This window comes from Mytilus californianus, unplaced genomic scaffold (assembly GCF_021869535.1).
Source record: "Mytilus californianus isolate M0D057914Y unplaced genomic scaffold, xbMytCali1.0.p SCAF_7, whole genome shotgun sequence".
Lineage (NCBI taxonomy): Eukaryota > Metazoa > Mollusca > Bivalvia > Mytilida > Mytilidae > Mytilus > Mytilus californianus.
In genome coordinates, this window is record NW_026262723.1 from 71119217 (window position 1) to 71140301 (window position 21085).

At 32.1% G+C, this 21085-nt stretch overlaps 1 protein-coding gene across 1 annotated transcript; it reads left to right on the plus strand.

Annotated features, from left to right (window-relative positions):
* Positions 1-766: 766 nt before the first annotated feature.
* LOC127710129 (palmitoyltransferase ZDHHC4-like) lies at positions 767-20846 on the plus strand. Its single transcript, XM_052215879.1, has 6 exons — positions 767-976; positions 6780-6924; positions 10299-10372; positions 11174-11478; positions 18318-18562; positions 20517-20846. The coding sequence occupies exons 2-6, from the start codon at positions 6796-6798 to the stop codon at positions 20838-20840; spliced, it is 1077 nt and encodes a 358-aa protein (XP_052071839.1). The 5' UTR covers positions 767-976; positions 6780-6795; the 3' UTR covers positions 20841-20846.
* The last annotated feature ends 239 nt before the right edge of the window (positions 20847-21085 follow it).

Sequence of the window (21085 nt, forward strand, 5' to 3'; positions counted from 1 at the left end):
AAGTAATTGGTAGGGATAAAACATGTTCTTAATTATGATTATCTGAACTTAAAAACCTAGAATGTCACATTTTCAATGTAAAATTAAAGATGACTCCGTCTGAAATTGAATGATGTCTGATCATGTTGATGATGCATATATATAGGGGCCTGATGGGGGGGGGGGGGGGGGGGGGGGGGGGGGGTCTCATCACGATTCACGAGTTGATTTTTTTGTCAATCACGATTCACAGAAAATAAATTTCCATGATCACGGATCACGAAAATATAAAAAAAAAAAAAAAAAATGTAGAAAAACGGATCACGATAGCGAATATGCGCCGATCACGAAGAACGAAAATAACCCATCAGGCCCCTCATATACATGTAACACAAATAAGCATAATGCTGAAAGTAACAAAACCTTACATTCACTTAGATTTGTACTTACCAGATCAGTAACAAAAGTAATACAGAATAACATTTATCTTAATCCACCATAAAAATGTATAATAAATGTACAATCCATACAAATTTATCATCTAAAAGCACTGAGCAGTGGATTGTATAAATCCCTTATATGGTTCAAACAATAATATCTTTGGGGTACAAATCACTGATTCACATTATTTAAAGTTATGAGTTGATATTAGACTAATCAAAATGACACATAATACAGTTATACAGTACAGTTTGTACATGTATCATTACAAATAAAAATCTAATCATTTGTCGTTACCGGTTATCTCTTCTGGTTTTATTACAGGTAAAACAATGAAGACGATGCATTGATTATTGACTGAGCTGACTTCATTTCACTCAGGTTAAAGACTACTGGTTCATCAATAATTCAGCATCCCTGTTTGAAAGCATCTGTTCAGTTTTGGAAAGTCCGCCAAATTCAGGAACTCTTTAATTTGGAGGTTTAGACTTTCGGAACATCTCACGGGTTTTCAAAGAAAAGTACAGACGATAAAGTTTGTTTGGAGAAAAAAATTGTAAGTCACTAAATTCAATTTCACAGATTTCATTGTGTTAAAATGAGAAAATTACATGTTTTATTACCCCAGTGATAAGTGGTTGAATGAATTTTGTGAATATGTCAAATGCCAGGCTGAATTACAATCGAAAATTATTCTTTTTTGCTTGATACAGAGCAAGGATTTTTAACTATCTACGTCTTACAGTTACAAGAGTAATTATACCATACCACAGAGACATCACGACTATAAAAAAATATTTTCTGTTTCTGCTGATTAATGTTTGTCCTTGTTCCTGTTTGCCCTGGGTCTGTTCTCCCTAATTCAGATCATAAGGTTTGATCTGGATTCTGATCATACAGTCAAACTTCCACACAACTTGTCTCTTGGTTCCTTTTTGGTTTCCTCACATGGTACGCAGTTAAACTCAAAGTAATATATTGTGGTGCTTATGTATATACTTGTTAAGATGCAAGATCAGGATTCAGGGCTTGTCAGGCTTTAACTATGTTATGTACATGTAGATAATAGTATATTCCCTTACAATTTGAAATACTACTTCGTACAAAAAAAAATGTAGGTTTCAGGTATTTTACATCCATTTTTTTATGGAAATATTCTTTATAAAGCACAAAAATGTCAGTATTCACCTCTGAAACTAACAAAACCTTTAAATAGACTTATTAAGAAGGGATATAGTTACGATACTGTTGTCAGGTCATTAAAGATTGCATATTTTGGCGTTAATATTGATTCACTTATAGGGTCTTTGCATCGGCACTAAACACATTTATTTAAAAACCAGTTGTTGGCATGACACGGGTTATGTTCTTCTCATATATGTTATGATGGTATGATACTAAACCCCTAACGGGAAGGATTGTGCCTGATATTCATATGATGAAGACATAATCTTTCAATCAGTTTAATTGAAGTCTGGAGCTGGCATGTCAGTTAACTGCTAGTAGTCTGTTGTTATTTATGTATTATTGTCATTTTGTTTATTTTCTTTGGTTACATCTTCTGACATCAGACGCGGACTTCTCTTGAACTGAATTTTAATGTGAGTATTGTTATGCGTTTACTTTTCTACATTGGCTAGAGGTATAGGGGGAGGGTTGAGATCTCATAAACATGTTTAACCCCGCCGCATTTTTGCGCCTGTCCCAAGTCAGGAGCCTCTAGCCTTTGTTAGTCTTGTATTATTTTTAATTTTAGTTTCTTGTGTACAATTTGGAGTTTAGTATGGCGTTCATTATCATTGAACTAGTATATATATTTGTTTAGGGGCCAGCTGAAGGACACCTCCGGGTGCGGGAATTTCTCGCTGCATTGAAGACCTGTTGGTGGCCTTCTGCTGTTGTCTGTTCTGTGGTCGGGTTGTTGTCTCTTTGACACATTCCCCATTTCCATTCTCAATTTTATTCTTTATTTGGTGGTGATAATATTGTTTTTATGTCTGTTGCAATGTTCTTTATTACTTTCTGTTTGATCTTTTCTTCCTGGTTGGTGTCTTGGGCAATATTATTAGTACATCAAGGACGTACATGTTAGTTATAAATCCTTGAGTACATGTATAAAATGTTCTGATGTTTCTTCTTCACCTCATTCACAATATGGTGAGAGGGATTGACCTATTTGATTGTCGTATTTATTCAGGTGTAACTTTAACCATGGAAGTATTATATTGACAGGAACTACAACGATTAATTAGCACTTATTTATAACCCGGGTAGCACTGTAGAAAAGATATGGAAACTGTCTTATTAGTACGCTGTCCTTAATTTCTTTTGTGACTATCTGAGATGCCGCGGTCATAAATTGACCAGAGATACTTCTTATCAATCACATGGTTTTTATCCAGACAGATTAACATCAATACCTGTCGGAAAACACCTTTACTTATTTCAATCGCGTAGGTTGACATTTATTCATGAACAACTTATTTAAACAAATCGACTGATGCATAAAAAATGAAAATCGGCCCAGAATTAATGATTCTACAACGATTCAAAATAGTGAGTGACATTATTTTTTTTCTTCAGGGGTTAAGTTAAAACTGTCAAAAGGGTGTGTTCTGGTTACCGCCGGGTCACGATAATTTTCTTAATAAATATATACACTGTGACAACCCGATTAATGTATATAGCAATGGACCTGGATTACCCTGGATAGTAGAAATTTTCAGTTTTAAATGCAAAAATTAATTGATCAAGGACTTAATATCACAGAAATTATACATAACAAATATAGTTAAAAAAAAAGACGCACTTCGTTATTTATAAAAAAAAATATATAAATACAAGTGGGTTAAATTTTTTGACATTTGTGAAATTCAAAACTGCTAAAATATTCGTTTTTGAACGAATTTTATCAGATAATATGCAGCCGGTGTCAGTATTTCTATTTGTCATTTATGAATGTGCCAATCAGGACTCATGATTTGACCTGTATTTATCAATTTGAGAAAAAAAAAACGAGACTTATAAAATGTTATGGAATAGCTAAAGCATCTCTGTCCCATAAAATATTTTATCACTATCTGTCCAAATGATACTAGTAAATATTATTGAACAGTTGCAGTACTTACAAAATTTCCAGCACACATCGGGGCTCAGCTGAAACATTCTTATACCAACCAATGAGATGGATTTAGAGCGAAGCTTGATAATTCCTACATTTATTTCAAATCTCTTTGATCTTTAATTTTTATCAGAACAATCATTTTACAATCGTCTTAAATATTCATGAAATGTGTGCCACTGGAGTAAACAGTAATTATATAATCACAACTTGCGATATATATTACATAAAGTGCAATTTCTTCCGAAAAATAAATCAATAAACATGGGGCATTTATTCAATTAATATTATACAAATTTCCATCGTCAATGTGTTTTTCTATAGAATTAATGATGTCTCGCACAAATCCATCAATCTATCAACAAATGGAAGTTTTTCACGACCTTGACTGGCTATGCAGCCCTTGCATGGTCTGCCCTGGCTATACAGCCCTAGAACGGTCAGCCCTGGCTTGCGCCTTTTTGGGCATTAAATAATTTAATTTTTACTATATGATAATTGATATAATTTATCAACCTATCAATCGGCACACACATGCAGATGTAGGGTAACGGAATCTGCCGAGGTTTGCCGATTGCTGTTTCCTAAGAATTTATCACAACTTTCGATTTCTTTGTTTATTTCCGTAATCGCGGAAGCAATTGAGAATGACGATATTGTAGGGCACCACACGCTGGTGTGTAAATAACGTGCCATGTTTCAAGTTAATTAACATGTCATTAAATTGCGCGCGGCATTGCAGATGAAACGTTTGAAGTCAGGTCGTAGTAGTTCCTGTCAATATAATAATTCCATGCTTTAACAATGTTTAAAGATTATTTGGTTGAAATATATATGTGAAGAAAGTCACAGTTTTAATTTTTAAATGTTACATATGTGAGATTAGCATGTCAGATGATCATGATGATGTCATTTCGTCCCTTCATAACATTAAACAGGCACAATGGTACGGAAAGATCCACATAAATGGGTATTTATCTGTGAGGTTTCAATCTACAGTAAGTATTCTGATGTACCTTTCTCTATTGTCAAAATAAACCAGAGGCTTCTTAACAGACCCCTAGTCTTGCAAATGTGCTAGTGAGAATTTCTCCTCATGTAATATTATCAATATAAATACTTATAATTATATAAAGTTTAAAACTTGTGTAGGTGTGCATAATTAACATTAACTTGTCGATATTCCAATGTTGGAAATCAATCCCAATAAGTGTATATAGTTTATCCTAATAACTTAATTGATATATATCCTTCACAAAATAAGTGGCCCTCCTTTGACAATGACATGTTTGCATGAACACTTACAAATTTAAAATATTTTTATGCCCCCGCCGTAGCGGAGTGGGCATTAAGTTTTACCCTTATCCGTGTGTACGTACCTACACGAAAGAACGTACATATGTACGTCCCAAAATTGGTTTCCATTCTCTAACTTTAGTTTGCCTCAACCAAATGTTATGAAACTTATACACAATGCTTATTACCACAAAACACAGATCAAGTTTGAATTTTGGTGGCGTCACTTTTACCATTCTAGAGTTATGCCCCTTTACAAATGGAAAATTGCTGAATTTATCGTTTCCATTCTCTAATTTTAGTTTGCCTCAACCAAATGTTATGAAACTTATACACAATGCTTATTACCACAAAACACAGATCAAGTTTGAATTTTGGTGGCGTCACTTTTACCGTTCTAGAGTAATGCCCCTTTACAAATGGAAAAATTGCTGAATTTTTCGTTTCCGTCCTCTAACTTTAGTTTGCCTCAACCAAATGTTATGAAACTTATACACAATGCTTATTAAATACCACAAAACACAGATCAAGTTTGAATTTTGGTGGCGTCACTCTACCGTTCTAGAGTTATGCTCCTTTTTAAATGGAAAAATTGCAAAATTTTTATTTTCTTCTAAATATCAAGTAATTTTTATTAAAATTGGAGTTATCTTCCTTTGTCCATGATTATAATTGAATCAACTACATTCAATGCTTTATACAATGCAATGTTTAATTTTGACTTCCACTGATAAAACACAGATCAAGTTGAATTTGGGTAGTGTCAATTTAACCATTATTGAGTTATGCCCCTTTATAAATCGAAAGAGTGCAAAATTTTTAGTTTCCATTCTGTAACTAAAGTTTGCCCCAACCAAACATTATGAAACCTATACACAATATTCATTACCACAAAACTAAGATCAAGTACAAATTTTTTGTTTCCGTTTTCTAACTTTAGTGCCTCAACCAAATGATATGAAACTTATACACAATGCTTATTACTACATAATACAGATTAAGTACGAAATTTGGTGGCAACACTTTTACCATTCTTGAGTTGTGTCTCTTTATAAACATAAAAATTGCTGAATTTTTCATTTCTCTTCTCTAACTTTAGTTTGTCTCAACCAAATGTTATAAAACTTATACATAACCGTTCTAGAGTTATGTTTGTGTACAAATAGAAAAATTGCTGAATTTTAAGTTTCTGTTCCCTTCTTAAGTTAGCATCAACCAAATGTTATGAGACTTACACACAATGCTTATTACCACAAAACTCAGATCAAGTTTAAATTTGGGTAGCGTCACTTTTACCGTTCTTCAGTTATGTCCCTTTATAACTATATGATATGCAAGCGGGGGCATCATCTGTGTCCACATGTGGACACTATCCACATTTATTTTTAATGATATGGAGACCAAAAACTAGTAGCATATATTTCAATAATTGAAGAACAATTGATGTAAAAGGCAACATTAAATAGTTTTTCCAAAGAAACAACAGACAGAATCCATATGGCAGACCACAGGATAAACTTAATATGTTATTCTATACATATAGTATGATATCTGGAACTCTTGCCAAAAAAATGACTAAAATATCATTTGGATAAAATTTTATGGCCTTCATAAAATGGAACTTTTGGGGGCAATTACTTTTACTTAGTTCACATATCAATCATGGCCTTAAAAGGGAAAAATGTTGCCAATTACATGAATCATGTTTGCTGTGTGATGAAACACAGAATTCATATGTTTATCACTGTAAACTGATACCTAATTTCCTGCATAACAGACTTGTTTTTGGTAGTTTTATTTTATTTTATATCTTTTGTTACTATTCGGATGCCTATGGAAAGTTGAAAGGTTACTGTGAACACAAATAAAATTTGAACATTATGATGTCAACAATTATTTTTTTTCCCACATCAACATGAACATCATGTGTTTTCTTTTTCAGACTTACTGATCAGAAAATGGAATTTCTTGAAATCGTCATAGTTTATGTACTTCTGTTTTTCTTGTCAGTTGGATTGTACTTCTATAGAGATTCAGCAATACTAAGAACAGGAATAATAGGCAAAATATGTACCATAGTTTCATCGGTATGTATTGGTCAATAAATAAACATTGTTGTAAATTCTTTAACCATCTGAATTTCACTCCTAGTTGTCATCATACATGTGAATATTTGCTGACGTAATAATGGGTATACTTAAAAAGAAGGAACATTGGATAAATACATGTAATGTACTTGAGACAATATGTTGAAATAATTATATCAAATGAACAGGTCTGTCATAGAGCTTTTGAACTTAAAAGCTTCTTTGATGTGTCTGATATTGAGAAAAGAGTCCAAACTTTTCCAAAATTTTCATCTAGTATTTGCTAATGTATTATGCTTTTTATACGACCGCAAAAAAAATTTGCGGTCGTATATGGGTATGACGTTGGCGTCGTCGTTGTCCGAAGACACAATGGTTTTCGCACTCTAACTTTAGTTTAAGTGAATGGATCTCTATGAAATTTTACCATAAGGTTCAATACCACAAAAAAAAGGTGGGGATTGATTTTGGGGGTTATGGTACCAACAGTTAAGGAATTAGGGGCCAACAAGGGACAAAAATAAGCATTTTTGTAACTTCCAAACATAACTTGTGTGTTAGTGTATGGATCTCTCTGACATTGTACCACAAGGTTCCATATCACAAAGGGAATGCTGGGATTGATTTGGGGGGTAATTGCCTCCAAATGTTAGGAATTAGGGGCCAACAAGGGACAAAAAACAAGCATTTTTCTAGTTTCCAGACAATAACTTGTGTTCAAGTGTATGGATCTCTCTGAAATTGTACTGCAAGGTACCATACCACAAAGGGAAGGCTGGGATTGATTTTGGGGGTAATTCCCTCAAAATTTTAGGAATTAGGGGCCATAAAGGGAAAAAAACAAGCATTTTTCTAGTTTCAGGACAATTACTTGTGTGTAAGTGTATGGATCTTTATGAAATTGTACTGCAAGGTACCATATCACAAAGGGAAAGCTGGGTTTGAGTTTGGGGTTAATTGCCCTAAATGTTTAGGAATTTGGGGCCAAAAAGGGGCCAAAAAACAAGCATTTTCTAGTTTCCAGACAATAACTTGTGTTCAAGTGTATGGATCTCTCTGAAATTGTACTGCAAGGTACCATACCACAAAGGGAAGGCTGGGATTAAGTTTGGGGGTGATGAATCACAAGGGGGTTCAAAAAATTTGGGGGAGGGGGGATTTTTTTTTCCTTTTTTTCTTTAAAATTTTCCATTTTAAATAGGTTATTTCTGATTTATATATAAAAGCAAATAATAATGATATGGTTTGAATAGGTAAATTAAAAATTTTTAAGTTCTTAGACCACATTCATTCTGTGTCGGAAACCTACAAAAATGTATGCTGTGTCAAATATTTAATTTCAATCCAAATTCAGTGCTGTATCAAGCTTGAATGTTGTGTCCATACTTGCCCCAACTGTTCAGGGTTTGACCTCTGCGGTCATGACAAGCTGCGCCCGAGCGGAGCATTTTATTAGATATTGAAATAATTTGCATTTCAAATAACAAATTAAGTTGGCTTTTACTTTACAGTGCATAAAAATGTACTTTCTTTAAATACATATAAAAACCAGCAAATTTTACCAGCAAAAAATGTGTTTAACATGTTACTGTATGAAGCCTTTTTGAGGAATATCTGTTGGCTGTTAAAACTTTTTGTTTTAAATGATGACTGATAAAGCTTTGGAATATAGATAAAAATACCCAATGTTCTCATGAAATATCTGTAAATATTTACTTTCTTTGTTAATTGATCTCCTTAGAATGATAGAAAAATTGTTGTAAAATTTAGAAAGGAGATACCAGAGATATTGCAGAATGTAGAAAATCTATGTCACATGGTGTTTTGTACACGCACGCAAATGCAGACCTATACACAGTGTACATGAATGAGTCAACCTTCAGTTTTTGAGTTTGATCTTCTTTCAACATGTTCAAGTGTCTTCTCATATATTCTTTTAACTAAGCAAGCAATATTTTGCAGCAATGTTAGTCTTAAATGTCATCTCATCTGTCTTTATCCTTTGACAATTTTACCTTGTGTGGTCTGCTGCTGAAAAAAAAATGTTTAATTTAATCATAACAAACACAGTTTCTTCTAAAGTTTCCAAATATGTGGAAATGAGAAAAAAATAGAGTTTTAACAATTCTACCTTATTAAATCATAAAAGAAACTCCAATAAAAAGGATGATCGCTATGGTATATCATCAAAATGCAGATATAGATTTTATACTTTCTGCTCAATCTTTGAATTGAAACCAGCAAATTTTGAATTTCATCCTGCTGAACAAATTTTTTCTGACCTTGCTTTTGAAACAAACCACCTGACTGTTTCTAATGTCACATTTAAAAATAATTCTCCAATAGTTTATTTGGCAAAAGCTGATGTGAATCCAGTATACTTTTTGTAATAGCAGATAATAACTAAATATTCTTCACTTCAAGCATCCAGTTTGTATATGAACTGGTGGTGAAAACATGTGCTGAGGAATAGAAAGCAGTTCCTGCTCATCAAGTGGCACCTAAGTAGCCTCAAATAGTCCGCCTGTAATTCAGTGGCTGTAGTTTGTTGCTGTATATCATATTTGTATTTTCGTTCAGTTTTTTTTACATAAATCAGGCCATTTGTTTTCTTGTTTGAATTGTTTTATATTTGTCATTTCGGATCCTTTTATAGCTGACTATGCTCATTGTTGAATTAAGGCCATACAGTGACATGTAGTTGTTAATTTCTGTGTCATTTGGTATCTGATGGAGAGTTGTCTCATTGGCAATTGAATTATGCCACATCTTCTTATTTTTATATTTAACATTATTTACACTTAAATCTTTAACAAATTGTCTTTGACATGTTAGTCCTAATTCAGAACTTCCATTCCCTTTGACATATCTGTTTCGAAACCTTGATTTTTATTGAAATATGTTCATAAATTTTAATTTTTTTATGCCCCCGCCGTAGCGGAGGGGGCATTAAGTTTTATACTTGTCCGTCTGTACGTCCCAAAATTGGTTTCTGTTCTCTAACTTTAGTTTGCCTTTACCAAATGTTATGAAACTTATACACAATGCTTATTACCACAAAACACAGATCAAGTTTGAATTTTGGTGGCGTCACTTTTACGGTTCTAGATTTATGCCCTTTACAAATGGAAAAATTGCTAAATTTTTTGTTTCCCTTTTCTAACTTAAGTTTACCTCTAAACGTATACACAATGCTTATTACCACAAAACTCAGATCAAGTACAAATTTGGGTAGCATCACTTTTACAGTTCCTGAGTTATGTCCCTTTACAACTTTATATGCAAGCGGGGGCATCATCTGTGTCCCATGGACACATTCCCCATTTATTTAACATAAAACTGAGACCTCAAGGTTTTGATTTTTACCTTTTTAGGCAATCAAGATTGCAGTACCAAAAACTTTAACAATGGTTTTATATAATGCTACACAGTATTTTCTGTACACAAGGTAAGATCTGGAATTAAAAGGGTTTATTATAGTAACTATCAAGCTGAAGAACAGCAATGCAAATGTTTATTTTCTGATATATTGAAACTTCCAGTACAGGGTTCTTTCTCTAACTTAGTAGTTATCTTTTCAATGTTATATCAATCAGAAATTTATCTCTTAATATTTGACTTTTTAAAAATATTTATCTCACAAAATATATAGAATGATTTTGTCAGAAGAACAGAGGTATTATTGCCAAACTTACATAGACATATTCTGAAAAGTGATTTTGTCGACCTTTTTTAATCCATTCTTAAGAGATCCTTTTTTCATTATGACGTATTAATGAAAATTGATGTCAAGTGATGCCAGTTACTCAAATTGTCCAAATTGGTAGAAGAATGATGATGAAAAAGCAGTAAATAAATTGTCATACAAAAAAAATATTCATTCTAACTAACCATACAATGACTTACTGTAAATTCAGAAATTAATGTGTGCATTTATTATTGCAAATCCTTGATCTCTGGCAAAATTGTGAGATCTCATTAATTCGATTGCAAAAGCTTTATGAAGGAAAATCCCAACTGAAATTATGAATGCAAGTTTTTATTTTTGTAACCCTGAATCTGTTGATTTTTTTCCTATTAATAAATACATCAAAATAATAACAAAGTTTACAGTATAAGAAAATTTTATAGGAAATGACTTTTGCGTTTTAAATTGTAAAATGAAAAACTGTACAAACATTCCATAAGTTATAATATTCAGTAAATAAATAAATAGATTTATATAACAACAAATGACTTTTCTTTTCAGAAATCAGTGCATGAAGGTATTATTTGGAGTGTTAGTACTAGCTGGCAACATTATATGTATCATGGACATGTTACCACTTCTTTATAAGTATCTACCAGATCAAAACCATACATTGATACCCATTATAAATGCATTTGCCAGTTTGTACTTCTTCCATAAATGTTGTAATGGAGATCCAGGAGAGATAACTCCATTGAACTTAGAGAAATACCAGTCTATCTATCCATATGATGAGAGAATGTATTTACCAAATGCAAAATGTAGGACTTGTAAATTTGTGAAGCCAGCAAGATCAAAGCATTGTAGTAAGTTATAAATCATTGAATAGTGTTGAGTAGATGTTTTTTTTTTAAATGAAAACAATGTAGATACATAAATTTATCAGGGCTCACGCTACCAGGCGACTAGGGGGAAGATGTCGCTTTCCCGTCTGTCACTTCGCTTTGCCCGACCCTCAAAAGCGAAAACTAGTCGCCCTGTGGTTTACGATACTTGCTTTCAGTCGCTTTCGTCATCGGCATGTTCAATTTTTACCAAGTCGATGAAACAGCAATTTTTCAGTAAAAAGTAAAGAAATTCAAAGACATAAACGATTTATTTTCTTCAGAAAAGAGGTTAAAGCATTGATTTTAAAGTTGGTTGCATGTTATTTCATAAAAACAATTTTTTATCACTTCCGCCGAAGTTCCGGTACTTGTTAGAGAGCGTACATCAAATCATTCTAATTTTCGGCCAAATAAGTTCGTTACTTCATTAGAACGTGATGAAATTTGCCTCAAGTAAATTTGTTATCCATGTATTGCATTAAAAACGTCATATTCCTTTCCAAATAGCGTATCAAACATCGTTTATTTTGTAAATTTTTCTTCTTCGTCCGCCATTGAAATATTACCCCTTAACTACTGATCGGAACCGGACCAGCTTTGACCGAAATCCAGATTCTTACGATAATGACTACTGAAGAATGAATGGCACAGCTGACCGAGGAATATTGATCCCAAAATGAAAAATTATGCATTCCACGCGCATTAACATACTTTTGGTTAGATCTACTTGATTAATGTATATATTTCCATGTATATGAATTGTTTCAATTTATTAATTAAAATTGCTCAACTCTGGGACTACTATACTATGTCCAAGCTTAACTGTGTTAAATTTATATATCTTTTAAATGAGAATTTTAACCACTGAATTTTACAAACATAACAGTATATTTTAAATTGAAATAACAACTTTCTTTTCCTTTTTGATATAAAAAAAAAATCTTTTTTATTATTGCTGATATTAAACTGGTTTTTTTTCTGACAAGAGGACTAATATGATTGTGCAACTAGATATGATAAACTTAAACAACTTTGAATTTGAACTGTTACTTTTATCGTACTCCAAGGTACAAATTGAGCAATATAAAAAAATAAGATACATATTGCCCTTTGTATTATAGAAAAACCAAACATTGTAGCGCCGCGATCGAACGAGCACTTCTCTCTCAAATCTCACCACTTCTCCCTCTCAGTTTCAAAAAGAGAAGTCACTTCTCCCTATGATTCTGAAGTAGTGTGAGCCCTGAATTTATTATACTCTGCTGTCAGTATTCATAAATATTGACTAAAATTTAGCATGTATCTCATACTACAGTTCTTTATAAAATGTTGTAACCTTAGATAAAAGTTTTAAATTAAAGTTCTTTCATAACTCTCTGCCAAAACATTCATAGAAAAATGCCCAGATGAAAATTTATGGAAGTGAAAGTTTGCCAAACAAAATTATTTTTATTATGAATGTTATATTATGTAAGTGATATCAGGCAAATAAAAATATTCAAAAAAAGGAAAATTCAAACAACGTAGGTTATGTTAGACTTAGTTATTTAAAATGTTGAGTTGGTTCAGTATAATCATAATGGGAGATAATCTAGTTCTGCCTCTATAAATTACTTAAGCAGTTGCCTCCCTTTGCATAATATTTCAGCACTAGGAAGTTTATATAATCTTTTGGAGATTTAAATAATGTAAAATTGTTTTGCTCTATAAATAAATTCTGGATTTTCTACGTGTATTTATAAAATGAAAATTTTCAAAAGATAGTATTGCTAAAAATAATTTTTGTTTTAACCAAATATTGTGACCAAGGAAGTTCAGAACATGAATTTTTTGAAGATTAAGCGTTATTTAAGAATAGGGTTTGATAATTCTAGAAGGGATTAATTGTTTCATTAGGAATAGTAATAAAGGAAAATGAAATATAATGGATTGTTTTATTTAGCAAAAAGAAAAAGAAAGAAAAAAAACAACAATAGACCATAATATTTTGCAGCTCACTGCATTTTTATTCAGATAGTTTTTTAACCAATGAATATATTTTTTAATTTTCCTGTATATATTCCTAAAGATATTGACTTGAATGCCATTTGCAATGGTTGTAAATTGGATCAATTTTTTAAAATTTTTATTATTTAAAAATATTTGTGGACTGATAATTGATTTGATCTATTTGTTTTAGAGGTCTTGGTATACCTTCAAGCGTTTTAAGAATACATTTTTAGAAAGTATTGCATTATTCTATATTTAGGCCACACCAAATTAATTCCTAGTTCTTCGGATTTTCCCTTTGAAAAAAGGTAGCGAGCAAGCAAAATTTTTTCATTTGTTTGTTTTTCTCTTAATTTTAATTTTTGGCAGGCGATGGAAATTTTTACAAGCGAGCGATATAATTTTTTAAATTTAAAAAAAAAAATCTACGAAAAGAATTTTATGCAAGTGAGCGATCAGATATTTCATAGTGTTGATGCTTGATGTTTATATATTTCTCCTATCCTAGTTAATATATCACCTTCTTTGCCTCTTTATTTGTTCTCCAACATACTGTTTAATCTTTTCACAAAGTTTTCAATACAAATATGAAATGGTTAAACAGGCAGCAAAAGCCACAATAATGAGTAGTTTGATCAAATAAATATGATCCTGCTGAACATGATAAGTGTAACTGCTTTAAACAGGCAGACATTCATAGTTGAAGTAATTTATAATTGGTCCATTGTATGATGTTTTTAAATAAACGCTTGCAAAGTATATATTCATGTACATGCATAAAAGCTTTTATTTATATACATGTACAACAAACTGTAAATTGATAAAAGAATATTCTCCAAGAACCACCCTACTAAATTTATATTATTCAAATGCATCCCATATGCTTTCAACTAACTAAACAAAAGAAACATTTCAATTCATTCCACTTTCTAGTCTTTGCTTTGCTGTAGATTATAATTTCATTTGTAAATTTATAGCAATCAAAGCTTAATATATTTATAAAATTGAGAATGGAAATGGGGGATGCGTCAAAGAGACAACAACCAGACTAAAGAGCATAATACAGCCCAAGGCCACCAATGGGTCTTCAACACAGCAGGAAAATCCTGCACCTTGAGGCGTGCATCAGCTGGCCCCTAAACAAAAATGTGTACTACATTTATATCAGTGAAAATGGACGTCACACTTAACTCCGAGTTCGACACATTTAAATGAACTAAAATTAAAAAAACATACAAGACTAACAAAGGCCTGACGCTCCTCACTTGGGACAGGCGCAAAAATGTGGCGGTGTTAAACATGTTTTGTGAGATCTCAACCTCCCCCTTCACCTTTAGCCAATGTACACATATATAGAACTACAATGCCTGCAATTTTGAGTGTCACTTTCAAAGTTTAAATTTAGGGGTCCTTAACACATTAAAATATATATCTACATGTAGATATTGCTCTGTGTTGAAGGCCATACCATGAACTATAGATGTGAAAACGTAAACAATTATTATATTGTCTCTGGTGGAAGGTTGTCTCACTGACAATCATACATATTCTTATTTTTAGAAGATTTTATAATGTTGGATTGATTTGTTGAATTAAATTACTATTTAACTTTCATTTTAAATTCCATACTAGCAAATATAAAAAAAGATTCAATGAAAAATATTTTATTTTAGGAACAGATAAAAACAGTAAACAATAATATAAAAGGAATAAAAAGTAACAATATATCCTCCCTGGAACGCCATTAAAGAATGCTGTTGATGTTATCAATACATGTGGTAAATAAATCGGACTGTATATGCATGTTATGTTGTCAAATGATCATCATTTTAAAAATATTTTTATTAAATTCGGTGCTTTGTGGTTTAGCAAACAAACAGATCGGTAAAAGAATTGTCCAAATCACATTCCACTGTTGTGTTTGGCAATAAGACATTTCTCTTTGTTATCACAGTAACTACAAATAGTCCACTCATGTCTAATTACGTTTAGAATGTATCTATGTATCATGTTATTGTTTTTTACCACGTTGAATGTTTGATCTAGGTCGTTGTTCATGTCAATTTCCATGTCATTATTGCGTTACTTTCAAACACACAAAAGATCAAAAATTTTGTTACATAAATTAAAAGTCAGACGCGCGCTGCTCCGTACTGGACGCGGGTTTTTAAAAAAGTACTTTTTTCTCGTCGACCTTTCACAACACGCAGGGGATCCGACGAATGAGGTATTAATTTGGTGTGGCCTTAGCACTGAGAATATTATTGTTTCACAATATTTGAGTGATATTTAAATCCTTGAATGAAATATTTAATATTGTGTGCCATGTTGAAATATATACTTCCTTGACCCACCGTTAATTTCAGATTTATTTGACAGAAATGACAGAATTGAAATCAGTTTTAATATATAAAAAATGTGTGGTTTGCTTGTTACCCATAGAATTAGAACTGAAACCACAGATGTTGTATTAAGTTCACAAATGTATGAAGCAATGTAGTATAAATCACACATTCTTATTTGTTTATTTCATTGTATATATATGAGCACTAGATGCAATACTTCTACTTCTACTTCTACTTTGTAGTGACCGCCTTCAACTTATTGAAGTTTATGTCACTTGTACTGCGCATTGCTTTGTGGAGACGTATATACAGTGAAAAATTTAACATTTTTTATAATTAAAAACAAAAATTGATAATAACATTTTTACATAGTGGAAGTGCATATTTTTATTTTATTTATTTTTAATATCAAGATAAAACTATTTACACATGATGAATTTACTGACTGTATGTGTAGGTTGAGATGGCTGTTTTGAACGACTCTATGGAGTCGCTCATAACAATACTCAGAGGAAGGCTGTTCCAGTTTTTAATTGTTCGTGGAAAAAATGATTGTTGGCGTATTTGTGTTCTGCAGGATGGAATTTGGAATGAGAGTGCATGCATGTTCCGGGACTGTCTGAGTGGTTGTATTAGTCTGTCTATTTTTGTGATTGCGATGAGATGGTATGTGATTTTGTAAAACATGACAAGGCGTGTATCTGTTCTTCTGTGTGCGAGGTCTCTCCATTTTAAGTGATCTATCATGTCACTAACGCTTGATGTGTTTCTGTGTCGGTTAGTGACAAACCTAGCAGCCCTTCTTTGCACCTTTTCTAGTTTGTTTATATCCTCAGTAAAGTAAGGATCCCATACTGAACAGGCATATTCTAGTGATGGTCTGACTAAAGATTTATATGCCTGTTCCTTTACTGAGGTGGAACTGATGTTAAGATTCCTTCTTAGAAAACTTAGTGTACTGTTAGCCTTATTACAGATGGTGTTTATGTGACTGTGCCATTTTAGGTCTGATTGTATTGTCACGCCTAGGTATTTTGCCTTGTCAACATGTTCAAGAATGTGGCCGTGTAGAGTGTAATTGAAAGTGAATGGATTTTTATTTCGACTGATGGACATAACATTACACTTGTCAGGATGAAAAGCCATTTTCCATGTATGTTCCCAGATGCCTAGTGTGTTTAGATCTTTTAGTAGGGTTTCGCAATCGCTGTTAGATTTTATAACCAGGTAAGCAATAGTGTCGTCTGCAAATAAGCGTATGGTGGAATTTAACCCAACTGGTATGTCATTAATATAAAATAAGAACAGACTTGGGTCCAGAACAGATCCTTGAGGCACTCCTGACTTCACAGGGACATAGCCTGAAGTCTCACCCTCTAGGATAACTGCTTGGGTACGACATGATAAAAAGCCCTGTATCCATGCATTTGTTTTCCCCTGTATCCCATAATAATTTAGTTTGTGTGTCAATAAGTTATGACTGACTTTATCAAAAGCTTTAGAAAAGTCCATACATGCTTACTCTCTAATACAGCATAATTTTTGTTAAATTCTGAAATACAAATATTAATGAAATAAAATTACTTAATAAAACTTCCTGCAATGTCAAAAGTAGAAATTCAATAATTGCTCCTGTGGTAGGGTGGGTTGAGGTAATTCAAGTGTATATAAAATTTCATGTTGCGTGGGAGGGTTTGATATATAAACAGATATCAAATTTCATCTAGCAGTTTACTTTCGAAGCTGCCACTAAAAAGGATGGAACATGGTCATAGATTTCTTACAGAATGAATGGATTAAAGCAGGAATTAGATTCCATCTGTTATTATCATCTGTATAAGATATCAGATGAATGTGAAACACTTTATACTAAATTTTAATTGAAAAGTTATCATGTAACTTGTGATATATTTATAGATTATCGATGGATTTTCAAAAGGGATGGTGTTTCTCAGCTACAATCTCATCAAAGGACGACAGCCCTGAAATAAGATAACGCTGAGAAACATCCTAGAGGTTCAAAGACCACTGATAATCTGTTTATCCCTATTTTTGTAGGCAACATCAATGACCTAGGCTCATGACCTCAAACATTCTCTTTCTACAAGACTGAGAAAATGATCTATATCACTCATGTAGTGAGATATGAAAAATTATCACAAGAAACGATCAAAGCAAAATTTTAGAAAATAGCGATAAATCAGTTTTATGTTAAATGCCAACATCTGATCTCACTTCAATGTCATGGTGACAAAATTTCCTCCTCAATCTTCCATACCTGTAAGGTCTGTGTGATGATTTGTTGATTTGCTATGACATATAAACTTTTTGTGAACTATCATGATTTTTACGGCAGTTGCTTGATGATTCAAACAAATAAATATTATAAAACAAATTCTACTACAATAAAATATTTTCTGAACATTTTTTTTCACACTGAATAGGGAAATAAATACAATTTAAGCAAATTTTTTTTTATTTTAGGTATTTGCAACAGATGTGTCCATCGCTTTGATCACCATTGTTTATGGACCAACAATGATGTAGGGGGCCTAAATCATGGCTACTTTGTGTTGTTCTTACTCACTATGATGTTTAAATGTATATGGGGATTTTATGTTGGTGTAAAGAGTTTAGTTTTATATACACAATACCACAGATTGTTAGAGACACAAGTGATGACAACTAATGGAGACATGAAACAAGTCACATATTCAATAGTACTACAGGTAATTTGTCATGCTATGAATTTGAACCATTTTTTATGAAACAGGTGTTTTTGATTTGTAAGTTTTGGAATATGAATAAAAGGAGATGTTGGGTATACGTCAATGAAACAGCAACCAAAAATCACACTCATCCCAAAGAAATTTTTTTTATATATGAATTACGATTGAAATACATGAGAAAGATTTTGACTGGTTTATAATAAAGTCATATGAAACTTCAAATTTAAAATAAAAGTTGAATATGTTTTATATACTTGAATGGCTAAGTTTTACTATAAAACAAGTGTATGTGAATTTTCTTGTAAAAGAAAATCCTTTATATTATCAAAATCTTCTTAAATGTACTGCTATTAAGTTTTTGTCTTCCCGTACACTATTTTGCAAATATTAATCAGTGACCTTAACTACGACCTCTCGTTAGAACTTTGGCCACCGCACAGCACAAGCTCGAGGGGAAAACAGTGATGAAAGAATGTAAACAAATGTGCACTTGAATGTAAATAGTAATAACTGATTCTTAATGAACACATTTAATACAACAAATCATTTAACAACTGTTAAGGAAAAGTTTAATTAACAAATGGGAATGCATGGAAAATGTAAAATAAATGTATCTAGGCTCTATCAATCACTTATTTGTCGTGTGCTTCACTTGCTCAGTGTTGATTGTTTATCAATGTCACGATATGGTAAACTTCGGCAACAAACTCGAAAGTTAATAAGCTTCTGATCAACAATCACTGAATGAAATATGTTTTGTTGATAGTACATTATAGATTTGTTATAAATATAAAAAATGTGCATACAGGACTTAGTTTAGTATACTGTGAAAGTTCTTTTATTCGTGGGGTACCAATTTTCGTGGTTTTCGTGGATGGCTTCATCCACGAATCTAAGTGTCCAACGAAATATAGCAACTGTTGTTCAAATCAAGACATGGAAATATCCACATGTAGATTTGACTACATGGATACAGGCATATACTCCAGAGAATACATAGAATATCAGAAAACGCACAATGAACTCTATATATGCAACTTCATATAGGATTTTACCAATTTAATCTTTAAAAAACCTAAACTGCACGTTTTAATTCTCATGTTAAAGTTAGTTTTGATCGATGAAAGTCAGACTTCTGGTGATGATATGCGATGATGAAGTGTTCATTTTATCTCCCCACTCTCCTCATAATTCTCACATGAACAAATAATTTTTGTTTCATATTGGGCTTGCATTTTTATTTCATAAGAACAAATTCTACAATACAAAGTACATGTAACCATTTTCTTTAAGTGGCATGTTTATGGCCCAATCAACACCTTTGATGATCGTTAATCTGTTGATCATTTAATCTCGGGTTAATAAGTGTCATCAATTCTGATTGCACGTGTGCAACATTTAAATTGTTTTCTTTGCAATTTCCTTCAACCGAGACAATTTGTATACACAGATGAATCATCTTATTTCCAAAAGCAATTATTTGATTAAAAATTTGATGAATGTTCATTTCTGATGGCTTCAAATTCTTCACTCGATTTTTTTCAGAGAACTAAAATCCACGAATTTAAGAACCAACGAACATGTAACATTTGCTCAAACCACGAAAATTGATACCCATGAATAAAAGTACTTTCACAGTATATGTATGCATTGGTTCAATAATTTCAATAACATTAAAATTACAAGAAACTCATTTCATATTACTTTGAGGAGAAACATGCAGAAACAAGAATAGCATTGTCATTATTTCTGAGTTTAGTGCAGGTGAACAATATATATATTTTTGGGAAAATTGATTTTCTTTAGAATACCATAAGAGATCCATTTATTGTTCAAATGCTTAAGAGGAAAAGAGGTAAATGGACAACATTAGTTTACATTTATAAGAAACTTACAAATCTTTGAATATTTATCTTATGCAATGCTAGGGCTAATCCTTTTTAATCTTTTTCAGCATCTGTTTATGCAGTTTCCACGACTTGTCTTTATAGTGACATCTTTATTCTTTCTGATCATTTTATTGGGAATATTTACAATTTATCATGTCAATGTGGTATTAACAAATCGGACTACAAATGAGAGGTATAAAGCTGCAGAATTAGAACCAATCAAAATTGACTCAAATAGACTGTCGGGGAATAAATCTAAGATGCAACCAGTCAGGAAGTTAAACAAGAATATCAAAGCAACTGAGAATTTATATGATAAAGGAATAATAGGGAATATATATGACACATTTTGGCACAGAAGTATAGTGAAAAAAGTAAAATTTAGATAAAATACAGTACATTTATTATGTTTTAATTTTTTGCCTGCTATACAGTCAAACCTGTATATTAAGGTCAGCATTGGGACCACAGAAAACTGACCATATAAGAGAGGTGACCTTTAAATGAGGTTCAAAATGCAAAGGTATAACTATGACCTGCCAAGACAGGTTTTTGATTAATCGAGGTGACTTTTATTGCAAGTTTGACTGTATATGTATTTACTTGTTGCTGTAAGCCTATAAAACCTAATTGC

Coding starts and splice junctions, on each gene's coding strand:
- LOC127710129 (XM_052215879.1), top strand. CDS start 6,796: ATGGAATTTCTTGAAATCGTCATAGTTTATGTACTTCTGTTTTTCTTG. Junction 6,925..10,298: donor TATGTACCATAGTTTCATCG/GTATGTATTGGT, acceptor TTACCTTTTTAG/GCAATCAAGATTGCAGTACC. Junction 10,373..11,173: donor CAGTATTTTCTGTACACAAG/GTAAGATCTGGA, acceptor TTTTCTTTTCAG/AAATCAGTGCATGAAGGTAT.